The sequence below is a fragment of the Crinia signifera genome, chromosome 5 (genome assembly GCF_055691185.1).
Source record: "Crinia signifera chromosome 5, ASM5569118v1, whole genome shotgun sequence".
Taxonomy (NCBI): domain Eukaryota; kingdom Metazoa; phylum Chordata; class Amphibia; order Anura; family Myobatrachidae; genus Crinia; species Crinia signifera.
The window spans coordinates 330808537-330822653 of NC_139221.1; the positions used below are offsets into that span (position 1 = coordinate 330808537).

At 51.8% G+C, this 14117-nt stretch overlaps 1 protein-coding gene across 2 annotated transcripts in view; it reads left to right on the forward strand.

Annotated features, from left to right (window-relative positions):
• Window positions 1–14117, forward strand: part of LOC146005637 (microtubule-actin cross-linking factor 1, isoforms 6/7-like) — a 159591-nt gene that overhangs the window by 13805 nt on the left and 131669 nt on the right. For both annotated transcript variants that reach the window (XM_083145018.1, XM_083145019.1), the window contains exons 2-3: window positions 999–1598; window positions 9858–9929. In XM_083145018.1, the coding sequence (XP_083001144.1) occupies window positions 1056–1598; window positions 9858–9929 (615 nt within the window). In that variant the 5' untranslated portion in view covers window positions 999–1055. The remainder of the gene's footprint in view (window positions 1–998; window positions 1599–9857; window positions 9930–14117) is intronic.

A 14117-nucleotide genomic window follows, 5' to 3' on the forward strand; every position in this document is an offset into this window, starting at 1 on the left:
TTCTGCCCATTATACGTTCTTACCGCTGTGTGCCCCATGTTGTACCATTGTTCTGCCCATTATACGTTCTTACCTCTGTGTGCCCCATGTTGTACCATTGTTCTGCCCATTATACGTTCTTACCTCTGTGTGCCCCATGTTGTACTCTGACCACCATGCCACTGTTCTGCCCATTATACGTTCTTACCGCTGTGTGCCCCATGTTGTACCATTGTTCTGCCCATTATACGTTCTTACCGCTGTGTGCCCCATGTTGTACCATTGTTCTGCCCATTATACGTTCTTACCTCTGTGTGCCCCATGTTGTACTCTGACCACCATGCCATTGTTCTGCCCATTATACGTTCTTACCGCTGTGTGCCCCATGTTGTACCATTGTTCTGCCCATTATACGTTCTTACCGCTGTGTGCCCCATGTTGTACCATTGTTCTGCCCATTATACGTTCTTACCTCTGTGTGCCCCATGTTGTACTCTGACCACCATGCCACTGTTCTGCCCATTATACGTTCTTACCGCTGTGTGCCCCATGTTGTACCATTGTTCTGCCCATTATACGTTCTTACCGCTGTGTGCCCCATGTTGTACCATTGTTCTGCCCATTATACGTTCTTACCGCTGTGTGCCCCATGTTGTACCATTGTTCTGCCCATTATACGTTCTTACCTCTGTGTGCCCCATGTCGTGCCATTGTTCTGCCCTTTATACGTTCTTACCGCTGTGTGCCCCATGTTGTACCATTGTTCTGCCCTTTATACGTTCTTACCTCTGTGTGCCCCATGTTGTACTCTGACCACCATGCCATTGTTCTGCCCATTATATGTTCTTACCTCTGTGTGCCCCATGTTGTACCATTGTTCTGCCCTTTATACGTTCTTACCGCTGTGTGCCCCATGTTGTGCCCCCGTAGGGCTCTGTTATACCAGTTACTCCTATCTCTCTGCCTGCCGCCCCTCCATCTTCCTATGATAACACTATGTTTCCTTGTGTATGTTGCAGGCTGGGAGAATGCTGCCCAATGTCTGATACCCCTGTGTGGCCCAAGTGCCCCAGACCATGGGAAACCCTGTCAGCCGGCCCAGCTGCCTGGGCGACAAGAGTAGGAAGTCCGAGCAGTTCCTGAAGGAGTGCTGCCTGAAGAAGGAATCCTGCACCGACCTACCCAGCGTGAGGAACAATGCGGAGCCCAGCTGCACCATATCAGTGGAGAAGAAGCAGAATGAGCTGGTATTTGAGAAGGAACTGAATGTTGCTCCACCTTCCAGCAAAAGCCAAGGAATTGACCCTCTGCCAAAGCAGAACAATGCGGATGCCAATGTCCAGAATGCAGCGGTCAAAAGAGGGACACCTAGATCCACACCGGATCACTCGGGGAACGTGTGGACCCCTCAGAGAGGAACGCTAGACAGGGCTTCTGGAAGCAGCTGGTCCTGGAAGCCACTCGCCTCCAGGGAGGTGACGGAAGTCACAGAAGTTACGGAAACCATCGTCACAGAGATAGTTGAGGTGACACAGTATCCAACAGGAGACAGAAGCGGTGAACCTGTCGTTACCAGGACGGTGAAAGTCCTGACAGAGTGTGGCGGGGAACTGGCTGAGGTTAGGATTGGTAATGCCGCTGTGCCGGGGAGCTGGCTGAGATTATGTTGCTGTGCCGGGGAGCTGGCCCGGGTTATGATTATTTATGTTACTGTTCCGGGGAGCTGGCCCAGGTTATGATTGGTTATGTTACTGTGCCGGGGAGCTGGCCCAGGTTGGGATTGGTAATGTTGCTGTGTCGGGGAGCTGGCTGAGGTTATGTTAATGTGCCGGGGAGCAGGCTGAGGTTAGGATTGGTAATATCACGGTGTCGGGGAGCTGGCTGAGATTATGTTGCTGTGCCGGGGAGCTGGCCCAGGTTGGGATTGGTAATGTTGCTGTGTCGGGGAGCTGGCTGAGGTTATGTTAATGTGCCGGGGAGCTGGCTGAGGTTATGATTATTTATGTTACTGTGCCGGGGAGCTGGCCCAGGTTATGATTGGCTATGTTACTGTGCCGGGGAGCTGGCTGAGGTTGGGATTGGTAATGTTGCTGTGTCGGGGAGCTGGCTGAGGTTATGTTACTGTGCCGGGGAGCTGGCTGAGGTTGGGATTGGTAATGTTGCTGTGTCGGGGAGCTGGCCGAGGTTATGATTGGTTATGTTGCTGTGCCGGGGAGCTGGCTGAGGTTAGGATTGGTAATATCACGGTGCCGGGGAGCTGGCTGAGATTATGTCGCTGTGGCGGGGAGCTGTCTGAGGTTATGATTGGTTATGTTACTGTGCCGGTGAGCTGACTGAGGTTATGATTGGTTATGTTACTGTGCCGGGGAGCTGACTGAGGTTATGATTAGTTATGTTACTGTGCCGGGGAGCTGACTGAGGTTATGATTAGTTATGTTACTGTGCCGGGGAGCTGGCTGAGGTTAGGATTGGTAATGTCACTGTGCCGGGGAGCTGGCTGAGATTATGTCGCTGTGCCGGGGAGCTGGCCGAGGTTATGATTAGTTATGTTACTTTGCCGGTGAGCTGGCTGAAGTTATGATTGGTTATGTTACTGTGCCGGGGAGCTGACTGAGGTTATGATTGGTTATGTCACTGTGCCGGGGAGCAGGCTGAGGTTATGATTGGTTATGTTACTGTGCCGGTGAGCTGGCTGAGGTTATGATTGGTTATGTTACTGTGCCGGGGAGCTGGCTGAGGTTATGATTGGTTATGTTACTGTGCCGGGGAGCTGGCTGAGGTTATGATTGGTTATGTTACTGTGCCGGTGAGCTGGCTGAGGTTATGATTGGTTATGTTACTGTGCCGGGGAGCTGGCTGAGGTTATGATTGGTTATGTTACTGTGCCGGGGAGCTGGCTGAGGTTATGATTGGTTATGTTACTGTGCCGGGGAGCTGGCTGAGGTTATGATTGGTTATCTTGCTGTGTCGGGGAGCTGGCTGAGGTTATGATTGGTTATGTTGCTGTGCCGGGGAGCTGGCCGAGGTTATGATTGGTTATGTTGCTGTGCCGGGGAGCTGGCCGAGGTTATGATTGGTAATGTCACTGTGATGGGGAGCTGGCTGAGATTATGTTGCTGTGTCGGGGAGCTGGCTGAGGTTATGATTGGTTATGTCGCTGTGCCGGGGAGCTGGCTGAGGTTATGATTAGTTATGTTACTGTGCCGGGGAGCTGGTTAAGGTTAGGATTGGTAATGTCACTGTGCCGGGGAGCTGGCTGAGATTATGTCGCTGTGCCGGGGAGCTGTCTGAGGTTATGATTAGTTATGTTACTGTGCTGGGGAGCTGGCTGAGGTTATGATTGGTTATGTTACTGTGCCGCGGAGCAGGCTGAGGTTAGGATTGGTTATGTTACTGTGCCGGGGAGCTGGCTGAGGTTATGATTGGTTATGTTACTGTGCCACGGAGCAAGCTGAGGTTATGATTGGTTATGTTACTGTGTCGGGGAGCTGGCTGAGGTTATGATTGGTTATGTTACTGTGCCACAGAGCTGTCTGAGGTTATGTTACTGTGCCGGTGAGCTGGCTGAGGTTATGATTGGTAATGTCACTGTGCCGGAGAGCTGGCTGAGGTTATGATTGGTTATGTTACTGTGCCGGAGAGCTGGCTGAGGTTATGATTGGTTATGTTACTGTGCCGGGGAGCTGTCTGAGGTTATGATTGGTTATGTTACTGTGACGGGGAGCTGGCTGAGGTTATGATTAGTTATGTTACTGTGCCGGGGAGCTGGCTGAGGTTATGATTGGTTATGTTACTGTGCCGGGGAGCTGGCTGAGGTTATGATTGGTTATGTTGCTGTGTCGGGGAGCTGGCTGAGGTTATGATTGGTTATGTTGCTGTGTCGGAGAGCTGGCTGAGGTTATGATTGGTTATGTTACTGTGCCAGGGAGCTGGCTGAGGTTATGATTGGTTATGTCGCTGTGCCGGGGAGCTGGCTGAGATTATGTTGCTGCGTCTGAAAGCTGGCCGAGGTTATGATTGGTTATGTTACTGTGTCGCGGAGCAGGCTGAGGTTATGATTGGTTATGTTACTATGTCGGGGAGCTGGCTGAGGTTATGATTGGTTATGTTACTGTGCCGGGGAGCTGGCTGAGGTTATGATTGGTTATGTTACTATGTCGGGGAGCTGGCTGAGGTTATGATTGGTTATGTTACTGTGCCGGGGAGCTGGCTGAGGTTATGATTGGTTATGTTACTGTGCCGGGGAGCTGGCTGAGATTATGATTGGTTATGTTACTGTGCCGGGGAGCTGGCTGAAGATATGATTGGTTATGTTACTGTGCCGGTGAGCTGGCTGAGGTTATGATTGGTAATGTTACTGTGCCGGGGAGCTGTCTGAGGTTATGATTGGTTATGTTGCTGTGTCGGGGAGCTGGCTGAGGTTAGGATTGGTTATGTTACTGTGCCGGGGAGCTGGCTGAGGTTATGAATGGTTATGTTACTGTGCCGCGGAGCAGGCTGAGGTTAGGATTGGTTATGTTACTGTGCCGGTGAGCTGGCTGAGGTTATGATTGGTTATGTTACTGTGCCGGGGATCTGGCTGAGGTTATGATTGGTTATGTTGCTGTGTCGGGGAGCAGGCTGAGGTTATGATTGGTTATGTTGCTGTGCCTGGGATCTGGCTGAGGTTATGATTGGTTATGTTGCTGTGTCGGGGAGCTGTCTGAGGTTATGATTGGTTATGTTACTGTGTCGGGGAGCAGGCTGAGGTTATGATTGGTAATGTCACTGTGCTGGGGAGCTGGCTGAGATTATGTTGCTGTGTCGGGGAGCTGGCTGAGGTTATGATTGGTTATGTAATGTGTCGGGGAGCTGGCTGAGGTTAGGATTGGTTATGTTACTGTGCCAGGGAGCTGGCTGAGGTTATGATTAGTTATGTTTCTGTGCCGGGGAGCTGGCTGAGGTTATGATTGGTTATGTTACTGTGCCGGGGAGCTGGCTGAGGTTATGATTGGTTATGTTGCTGTGTCGGGGAGCTGGCTGAGGTCATGATTGGTTATGTTACTGTGCTGGGGAGCTGGCTGAGGTTATGATTGGTAATGTCACTGTGCCGGGGAGCTGGCCGAGGTTATGATTAGTTATGTTACTGTGCCGGTGAGCTGGCTGAAGATATGATTGGTTATGTTACTGTGCCGGGGAGGTAGCTGAGGATATGATTGGTTATGTTGCTGTGTCGGGGAGCTGGCTGAGATTATGTCCCTGTGCTGGGAGCTGGCTGAGATTATGTCCCTGTGCTGGGAGCTGGCTGAGGTTATGTCACTGTGCTGGGCGCTGGCTGAGGTTATGTCACTGTGCTGGGATCCGGTTGAGGTTATGTCACTGTGCTGGGAGCTGGCTGAGGTTATGTCACTGTGCTGGGAGCCGGTTGAGTTTATGTCACTGTGCTAGGTGCTGGCTGAGATTATGTCCCTGTGCTGGGAGCTGGCCGAGGTTATGTCACTGTGCTGGGAGCTGGCTGAGGTTATGTCACTGTGCTGGTAGCTGGCTGAGGTTATGTCACTGTGCTGGGAGCCGGTTGAGGTTATGTCACTGTGCTGGGAATTGGCTGAGGTTATGTTGCTGTGCTGGGAAGCTGGCTCCGGGGAGCTGGCTGAGGTTATGTCACTGTGCTGGGAGCCGGTTGAGGTTATGTCCCTGTGCTGGGAGCCGGCTGAGGTTATGTCACTGTGCTGGGAGCTGGCTGAGGCTATGTCCCTGTGCTGGGAAGCTGGCTGAGGTTATGTCACTGTTCCGGGGAGCTGGCTGAGGTTATGTCACTGTGCTGAGAGCTGGCTGAGGTTATGTCACTGTGCTGGGAGCCAGTTGAGGTTATTTCACTGTGCTGGGGATTGGCTGAGGTTATGTCGCTGTGCTGGGAAGCTGGCTGAGGTTATCTCACTGTTCCGGGGAGCTGGCTGAGGTTATGTCACTGTGCTAGGAGCTAATTGAGGTTATGTCATTGTGCTGGGAGCTGGCTGAGGTTATGTCACTGTGCTGGGAGCCGGTTGAGTTTATGTCCCTGTGCTGGGAGCTGGCTGAGATTATGTCCCTGTGCTGGGAGCTGGCTGAGGTTATGTCACTGTGCTGGGAAGCTGGCTGAGGTTATGTCACTGTTCTGGGAGCTGGCTGAGGTTATGTCACTGTGCCGGGGAGCCGGTTGAGGTTATGTCCCTGTGCTGGGAACTGGCTGAGGTTATGTCACTGTTCCGGGGAGCTGGCTGAGGTTATGTCCCTGTGCTGGGGAGCTGGCTGAGGTTATGTCCCTGTGCTGGGAAGCTGGCTGAAGTTATGTCACTGTTCCGGGGAGCTGGCTGAGGTTATGTCACTGTGCCGGGGAGCCAGTTGAGGTTATGTCCCTGTGCTGGGAACTGGCTGAGGTAATGTCACTGTTCCGGGGAGCTGGCTGAGGTTATGTCCCTGTGCTGGGGAGCTGGCTGAGGTTATGTCACTGTGCTGGGAAGCTGGCTGAAGTTATGTCACTGTTCCGGGGAGCTGGCTGAGGTTATGTCACTGTGCCGGGGAGCCGGTTGAGGTTATGTCACTGTGCCGGGGAGCTGGCTGAGGTTATGTCCCTGTGCTGGGGAGCTGGCTGAGGTTATGTCACTGTGCTGGGAAGCTGGCTGAAGTTATGTCACTGTTCCGGGGAGCTGGCTGAGGTTATGTCACTGTGCCGGGGAGCCGGTTGAGGTTATGTCACTGTGCTGGGAACTGGCTGAGGTTATGTCACTGTGCTGGGAACTGGCTGAGGTTATGTCACTGTGCTGGGAGCCGGTTGAGGTTATGTCCCTGTGCTGTGGAGCTGGCTGAGGTTATGTCCCTGTGCTGGGAAGCTGGATGAGGTTATGTCGCTGTGCTGGGAAGCTGGCTGAGGTTATGTCGCTGTGCTGGCATCCAGCAGGCAGAAGTAACATACAGTACCCTGCGGTAGAATAACAGCAATGATCAGTTTTGTGTGTGATCAGAATGATGGTGTTTTCTATAAGAACTCAGAGCGGCGGAGACACTGCAGCCCCCATAAGAGGATATGGGATGTACTAAACTCACATTATGGAGAAAGCTGTGGACCCTCTGTAATAGATCGAGCACTAAGCTTTCGTTCTATAGTCTTGTACGTTATGCTAACTGTAAGGTGCCATTAAACTAAGTACTAATCCAGGTGTGTCTGCTCCTGTTCCTACTGCCGTTCTATAACGATCGGTCACATATGCTATGATCAGTGGTCTTCATGGTGCAAATGGGGCCATCAGGTCTGGCCTCTCATATATTCTGATTCCGATTCAGTGCTGATCGTTGCTGTGTGAATTTGCACAGCCACCGATATCGAATGACTGCTCAGGTGTACAGGTAGTAGCGCATGAGGCCAAACAGTGTCAAAATCCAGCGTCATTTCTAATCGCAATCTGTTGGCAAGATGACAAGAAGCTGTCGTTTTCTGGGAGTGTCAGGGACATCAGTTCTGTCCCTGATCAGCCAGTTACTGTCGCACAGGTAGAGCAGGTTCTGTCCCTGATCAGCCAGTTACTGTCATACAGGTAGAGCAGGTTCTGTCCCTAATCAGCCAGTTACTGTCGCACAGGCAGAGCAGCTTCTGTCCCTGATCAGCCAGTTTCTGTCGCACAGGTAGAGAAGGTTCTGTCGCTGATCAGCCAGTTACTGTCGCACAGGTAGAGCAGCTTCTGTCCCTGATCAGCCAGTTACTCTCGCACAGGTAGAGCAGGTTCTGTCCCTGATCAGCCAGTTACTGTCACACAGGTAAAGCAGGTTCTGGCCCTGATCAGCCAGTTACTGTCGCACAGGTAGAGCAGGTTCTATCTCCGGTCAGCCAGTTACTGTCATACAGGTAGAGCAGCTTCTGTCCCTGATCAGCCAGTTACTGTCACACGGGTAGAGAAGGTTCTGTCCCTGATCAGCCAGTTACTGTAGCACAGGTAGAGCAGGTTCGGTCCCTGATCAGCCAGTTACTGTCACACAGGTAGAGCAGCTTCTGTCCCTGATCAGCCAGTTACTGTAACACAGGTAGAGCAGGTTCTGTCCCTGATCAGCCAGTTACTGTCATACAGGTAGAGCAGGTTCTGTCTCTGATCAGCCAGTTTCTGCCGCACAGGTAGAGAAGGTTCTGTCCCTGATCAGCCAGTTACTGTCGCACAGGTAGAGCAGCTTCTGTCCCTGATCAGCCAGTTACTGTCACACAGGTAGAGCAGCTTCTGTCCCTGATCAGCCAGTCACTGTCGCACAGGTAGAGGAGGTCCTGTCCCTGATCAGCCAGTTACTGTCGCACAGGTAGAGCAGCTTCTGTCCCTGATCAGCCAGTTACTGTCATACAGGTAGAGCAGGTTCTGTCCCTGATCAGCCAGTTACTGTCGCACAGGTAGAGCAGCTTCTGTCCCTGATCAGCCAGTCACTGTCGCACAGGTAGAGGAGGTCCTGTCCCTGATCAGCCAGTTACTGTCGCACAGGTAGAGCAGCTTCTGTCCCTGATCAGCCAGTTACTGTCGCACAGGTAGAGAAGGTTCTGTCCCTGATCAGCCAGTTACTGTCGCACAGGTAGAGCAACTTCTGTCCCTGATCAGCCAGTTACTCTCGCACAGGTAGAGCAGGTTCTGTCCCTGATCAGCCAGGTACTGTCGCACAGGTAGAGAAGGTTCTGTCCCTGATCAGCCAGTTACTGTCGCACAGGTAGAGCAGGTTCTGTCCCTGATCAGCCAGTTACTGTCGCACAGGTATAGAAGGTTCTGTCCCTGATCAGCCAGTTACTGTCGCACAGGTAGAGAAGGTTCTGTCCCTGATCAGCCAGTTACTGTCATACAGGTAGAGCAGGTTCTGTCCCTGATCAGCCAGGTACTGTCGCACAGGTAGAGCAGGTTGTGCCCCAGCTGTGCAGCTAAGGAAGTGTAAATGTGCCCCAGGTGTGCAACCATCGTGTCTGGGACTGTGCAACCATCGTGTCTGGGACTGTGCCCCAGGTGTGCAGCCTCCGTGTCTGGGACTGTGTCAGGCCACATATGCGATCCCTGCTGAATCAGGCCACATATGCGATCCATGCTGAATCAGGCCCCATATGCGATCCATGCTGAATCAGGTAACATATGTGATCCATGCTGAATCAGGCCACATATGCGATCCGTGCTGAATCAGGCCACATATGCGATCCCTGCTGAATCAGGCCACATATGCGATCCCTGCCGAATCAGGCCACATATGCGATCCCTGCTGAATTAGGCCACATATGCGATCCATGCTGAATCAGGCCACATACAGTATGTGATCCCTGCTGAATCAGGCCACATATACAGTACGATCCCTGCTGAATTAGGCCACATGTGCGATCCCTGCTGAATTAGGCCACATATGCGATCCCTGCTGAATCAGGCCACATATGCGATCCATGCTGAATCAGGCCACATATACGATCCCTGCTGAATTAGGCCACATATGCGATCCATGCTGAATCAGGCCACATATGCGATCCATGCTGAATCAGGCCACATATGCGATCCCTGCTGAATCAGGCCACATATGCGATCCATGCTGAATAAGGCCACATATGCGATCCCTGCTGAATCAGGCCACATATGCGATCCCTGCTGAATCAGGCCACATATGTGATCCCTGCTGAATCAGGCCACATATGCAATCCCTGCTGAATCAGGCCACATATGTGATCCCTGCTGAATCAGGCCACATATGTGATCCCTGCTGAATCAGGCCACATATACGATCCCTGCTGAATTAGGCCACATATGCGATCCCTGCTGAATCAGGCCACATATGTGACTGGGGGCAGCTCACCAGGGGCACTACCTAATTCATGCCACACTGCTAGATATTTCATATATGTGATCTGTTTGTGTTTTACACAGGTCCAGACCAGTCGAGAGGCTCAGACAGAGACTCAGTACCGGATGGGACAATGGGACTCCTTCAGCAAGACGGTCAGTGTATCCAGCGCCTTCCTGTCCTTTATATTACTATATGTGCCCTGTGTGACTGGCAGCTGTACGTGTAGGGTCCACCACAGCAATAACCTGCCCCAGTAATAACGCACAGGGATAACCTGCCCCAGCAATAACACGCAGTAATAACCTGCCCCAGTAATAACACGCAGAGATAACCTGCCCCAGCAATAACACACACAGCGATAACCTGCCCCAGTAATAACACGCAGAGATAACCTGCCCCAGCAATAACACACACAGCGATAACCTGCCCCAGCAATAACACACAGCGATAACCTGCCCCAGCAATAACACACAGCGATAACCTGCCCCAGTAATAACACGCAGCGATAACATCCCCCGGTAATAACACGCAGCGATAACCTGCCCCGGTAATAACACGCAGTGATAACCTGCCCCAGCAATAACACGCAGCGATAACCTGCCCCAGCAATAACACGCAGCGATAACCTGCCCAAGTAATAACACGCAGCGATAACCTGCCCCGGTAATAACACGCAGAGATAACCTGCCCCGGTAATAACACGCAGCGATAACCTGCCCCAGTAATAACACACAGCGATAACATCCCCCGGTAATAACACGCAGCGATAACCTGCCCAAGTAATAACACGCAGCGATAACCTGCCCAAGTAATAACACGCAGCGATAACCTGCCCCGGTAATAACACGCAGAGATAACCTGCCCCAGTAATAACACACAGTGATAACCTGCCCCGGTAATAACACGCAGCGATAACCTGCCCCGGTAATAACACGCAGCGATAACCTGCCCCGGTAATAACACGCAGCGATAACCTGCCCCGGTAATAACACGCAGAGATAACCTGCCCCAGTAATAACACGCAGCGATAACCTGCCCCAGTAATAACACGCAGAGATAACCTGCCCCGGTAATAACACGCAGAGATAACCTGCCCCAGTAATAACACACACAGCGATAACCTGCCCCAGTAATAACGCACAGGGATAACCTGCCCCAGCAATAACACACACAGCGATAACCTGCCCCAGTAATAACACGCAGAGATAACCTGCCCCAGTAATAACACGCAGAGATAACCTGCCCCAGCAATAACACACACAGCGATAACCTGCCCCAGCAATAACACACAGTGATAACCTGCCCCAGCAATAACACACAGCGATAACCTGCCCCAGTAATAACACGCAGAGATAACCTGCCCCAGCAATAACACACACAGCGATAACCTGCCCCAGCAATAACACACAGCGATAACCTGCCCCAGCAATAACACACAGCGATAACCTGCCCCAGTAATAACACGCAGCGATAACATCCCCCGGTAATAACACGCAGCGATAACCTGCCCCGGTAATAACACGCAGTGATAACCTGCCCCAGCAATAACACGTAGCGATAACCTGCCCCAGCAATAACACGCAGCGATAACCTGCCCAAGTAATAACACGCAGCGATAACCTGCCCCGGTAATAACACGAAGAGATAACCTGCCCCGGTAATAACACGCAGCGATAACCTGCCCCAGTAATAACACACAGCGATAACATCCCCCGGTAATAACACGCAGCGATAACCTGCCCAAGTAATAACACGCAGCGATAACCTGCCCCGGTAATAACACGCAGCGATAACCTGCCCAAGTAATAACACGCAGCGATAACCTGCCCCGGTAATAACACGCAGAGATAACCTGCCCCAGTAATAACACACAGTGATAACCTGCCCCGGTAATAACACGCAGCGATAACCTGCCCCGGTAATAACACGCAGCGATAACCTGCCCCGGTAATAACACGCAGCGATAACCTGCCCCGGTAATAACACGCAGAGATAACCTGCCCCGGTAATAACACGCAGAGATAACCTGCCCCAGTAATAACACACACAGCGATAACCTGCCCCAGTAATAACGCACAGGGATAACCTGCCCCAGCAATAACACACACAGCGATAACCTGCCCCAGTAATAACACGCAGAGATAACCTGCCCCGGTAATAACACGCAGAGATAACCTGCCCCAGTAATAACACACACAGCGATAACCTGCCCCAGTAATAACGCACAGGGATAACCTGCCCCAGCAATAACACACACAGCGATAACCTGCCCCAGTAATAACACGCAGAGATAACCTGCCCCAGTAATAACACGCAGAGATAACCTGCCCCAGCAATAACACACACAGCGATAACCTGCCCCAGTAATAACACGCAGAGATAACCTGCCCCAGTAATAACACGCAGCGATAACCTGCCCCAGCAATAACACACAGCGATAAACTGCCCCAGTAATAACACACAGCGATAACCTGCCCCAGTAATAACACGCAGCGATAACCTGCCCCGGTAATAACACGCAGTGATAACCTGCCCCAGCAATAACACGTAGCGATAACCTGCCCCAGTAATAACACACAGCGATAACCTGCCCCGGTAATAACACGAAGAGATAACCTGCCCCGGTAATAACACGCAGCGATAACCTGCCCCAGTAATAACACGCAGCGATAACCTGCCACAGTAATAACACGCAGCGATAACCTGCCCAAGTAATAACACGCAGCGATAACCTGCCCCGGTAATAACACGAAGAGATAACCTGCCCCGGTAATAACACGCAGCGATAACCTGCCCCAGTAATAACACACAGCGATAACATCCACCGGTAATAACACGCAGCGATAACCTGCCCAAGTAATAACACGCAGCGATAACCTGCCCCGGTAATAACACGCAGAGATAACCTGCCCCAGTAATAACACGCAGCGATAACCTGCCCCGGTAATAACACGCAGCGATAACCTGCCCCGGTAATAACACGCAGCGATAACCTGCCCCGGTAATAACACGCAGAGATAACCTGCCCCGGTAATAACACGCAGCGATAACCTGCCCCAGTAATAACACGCAGAGATAACCTGCCCCGGTAATAACACGCAGAGATAACCTGCCCCAGTAATAACACGCAGCGATAACCTGCCCCGGTAATAACACGCAGAGATAACCTGCCCCGGTAATAACACGCAGCGATAACCTGCCCCGGTAATAACACGCAGCGATAACCTGCCCCGGTAATAACACGCAGCGATAACCTGCCCCGGTAATAACACGCAGCGATAACCTGCCCCGGTAATAACACACAGCGATAACCTGCCCCAGCAATAACACGCAGCGATAACCTGCCCCAGTAATAACACGCAGCGATAACCTGCCCCAGTAATAACACGCAGCGATAACCTGCCCCGGTAATAACACGCAGCGATAACCTGCCCCAGTAATAACACGCAGCGATAACCTGCCCCAGCAATAACACGCAGCGATAACCTGCCCCCGTAATAACACGCAGCGATAACCTGCCCCCGTAATAACACGCAGCGATAACCTGCCCCCGTAATAACACGCAGCGATAACCTGCCCCAGCAATAACACGCAGCGATAACCTGCCCCAGCAATAACACACAGCGATAACCTGCCCCAGTAATAACACGCAGCGATAACCTGCCCCAGTAATAACACGCAGCGATAACCTGCCCCAGTAATAACACGCAGCGATAACCTGCCCCGGTAATAACACACAGTAATAACCTGCCCCAGCAATAACACACAGCGATAACCTGCCCCAGTAATAAAACGCAGCGATAACCTGCCCCAGCAATAACACGCAGAGATAACCTGCCCCAGTAATAACACGCAGCGATAACCTGCCCCAGTAATAACACACAGTGATAACCTGCCCCGGTAATAACACGCAGCGATAACCTGCCCCAGCAATAACACACAGCGATAACCTGCTCCGGTAATAACACACAGTAATAACCTGCCCCAGCAATAACACACAGCGATAACCTGCCCCAGTAATAACACGCAGAGATAACCTGCCCCAGCAATAACACACAGCGATAACCTACCCCAGCAATAACACACAGTGATAACCTGCTCCAGTAATAACACGCAGCGATAACCTGCCCCAGTAATAACATGCAGCGATAACCTGCCCCAGTAATAACATGCAGTAATAACACGCAGCGATAACCTGCCCCAGTAATAACATGCAGTAATAACACGCAGCTATAACCTACCCCAGTAATAACATGCAGCGATAACCTGCCCCAGTAATAACATGCAGTAATAACACGCAGCGATAACCTGCCCCAGTAATAACACGCAGCGATAACCTG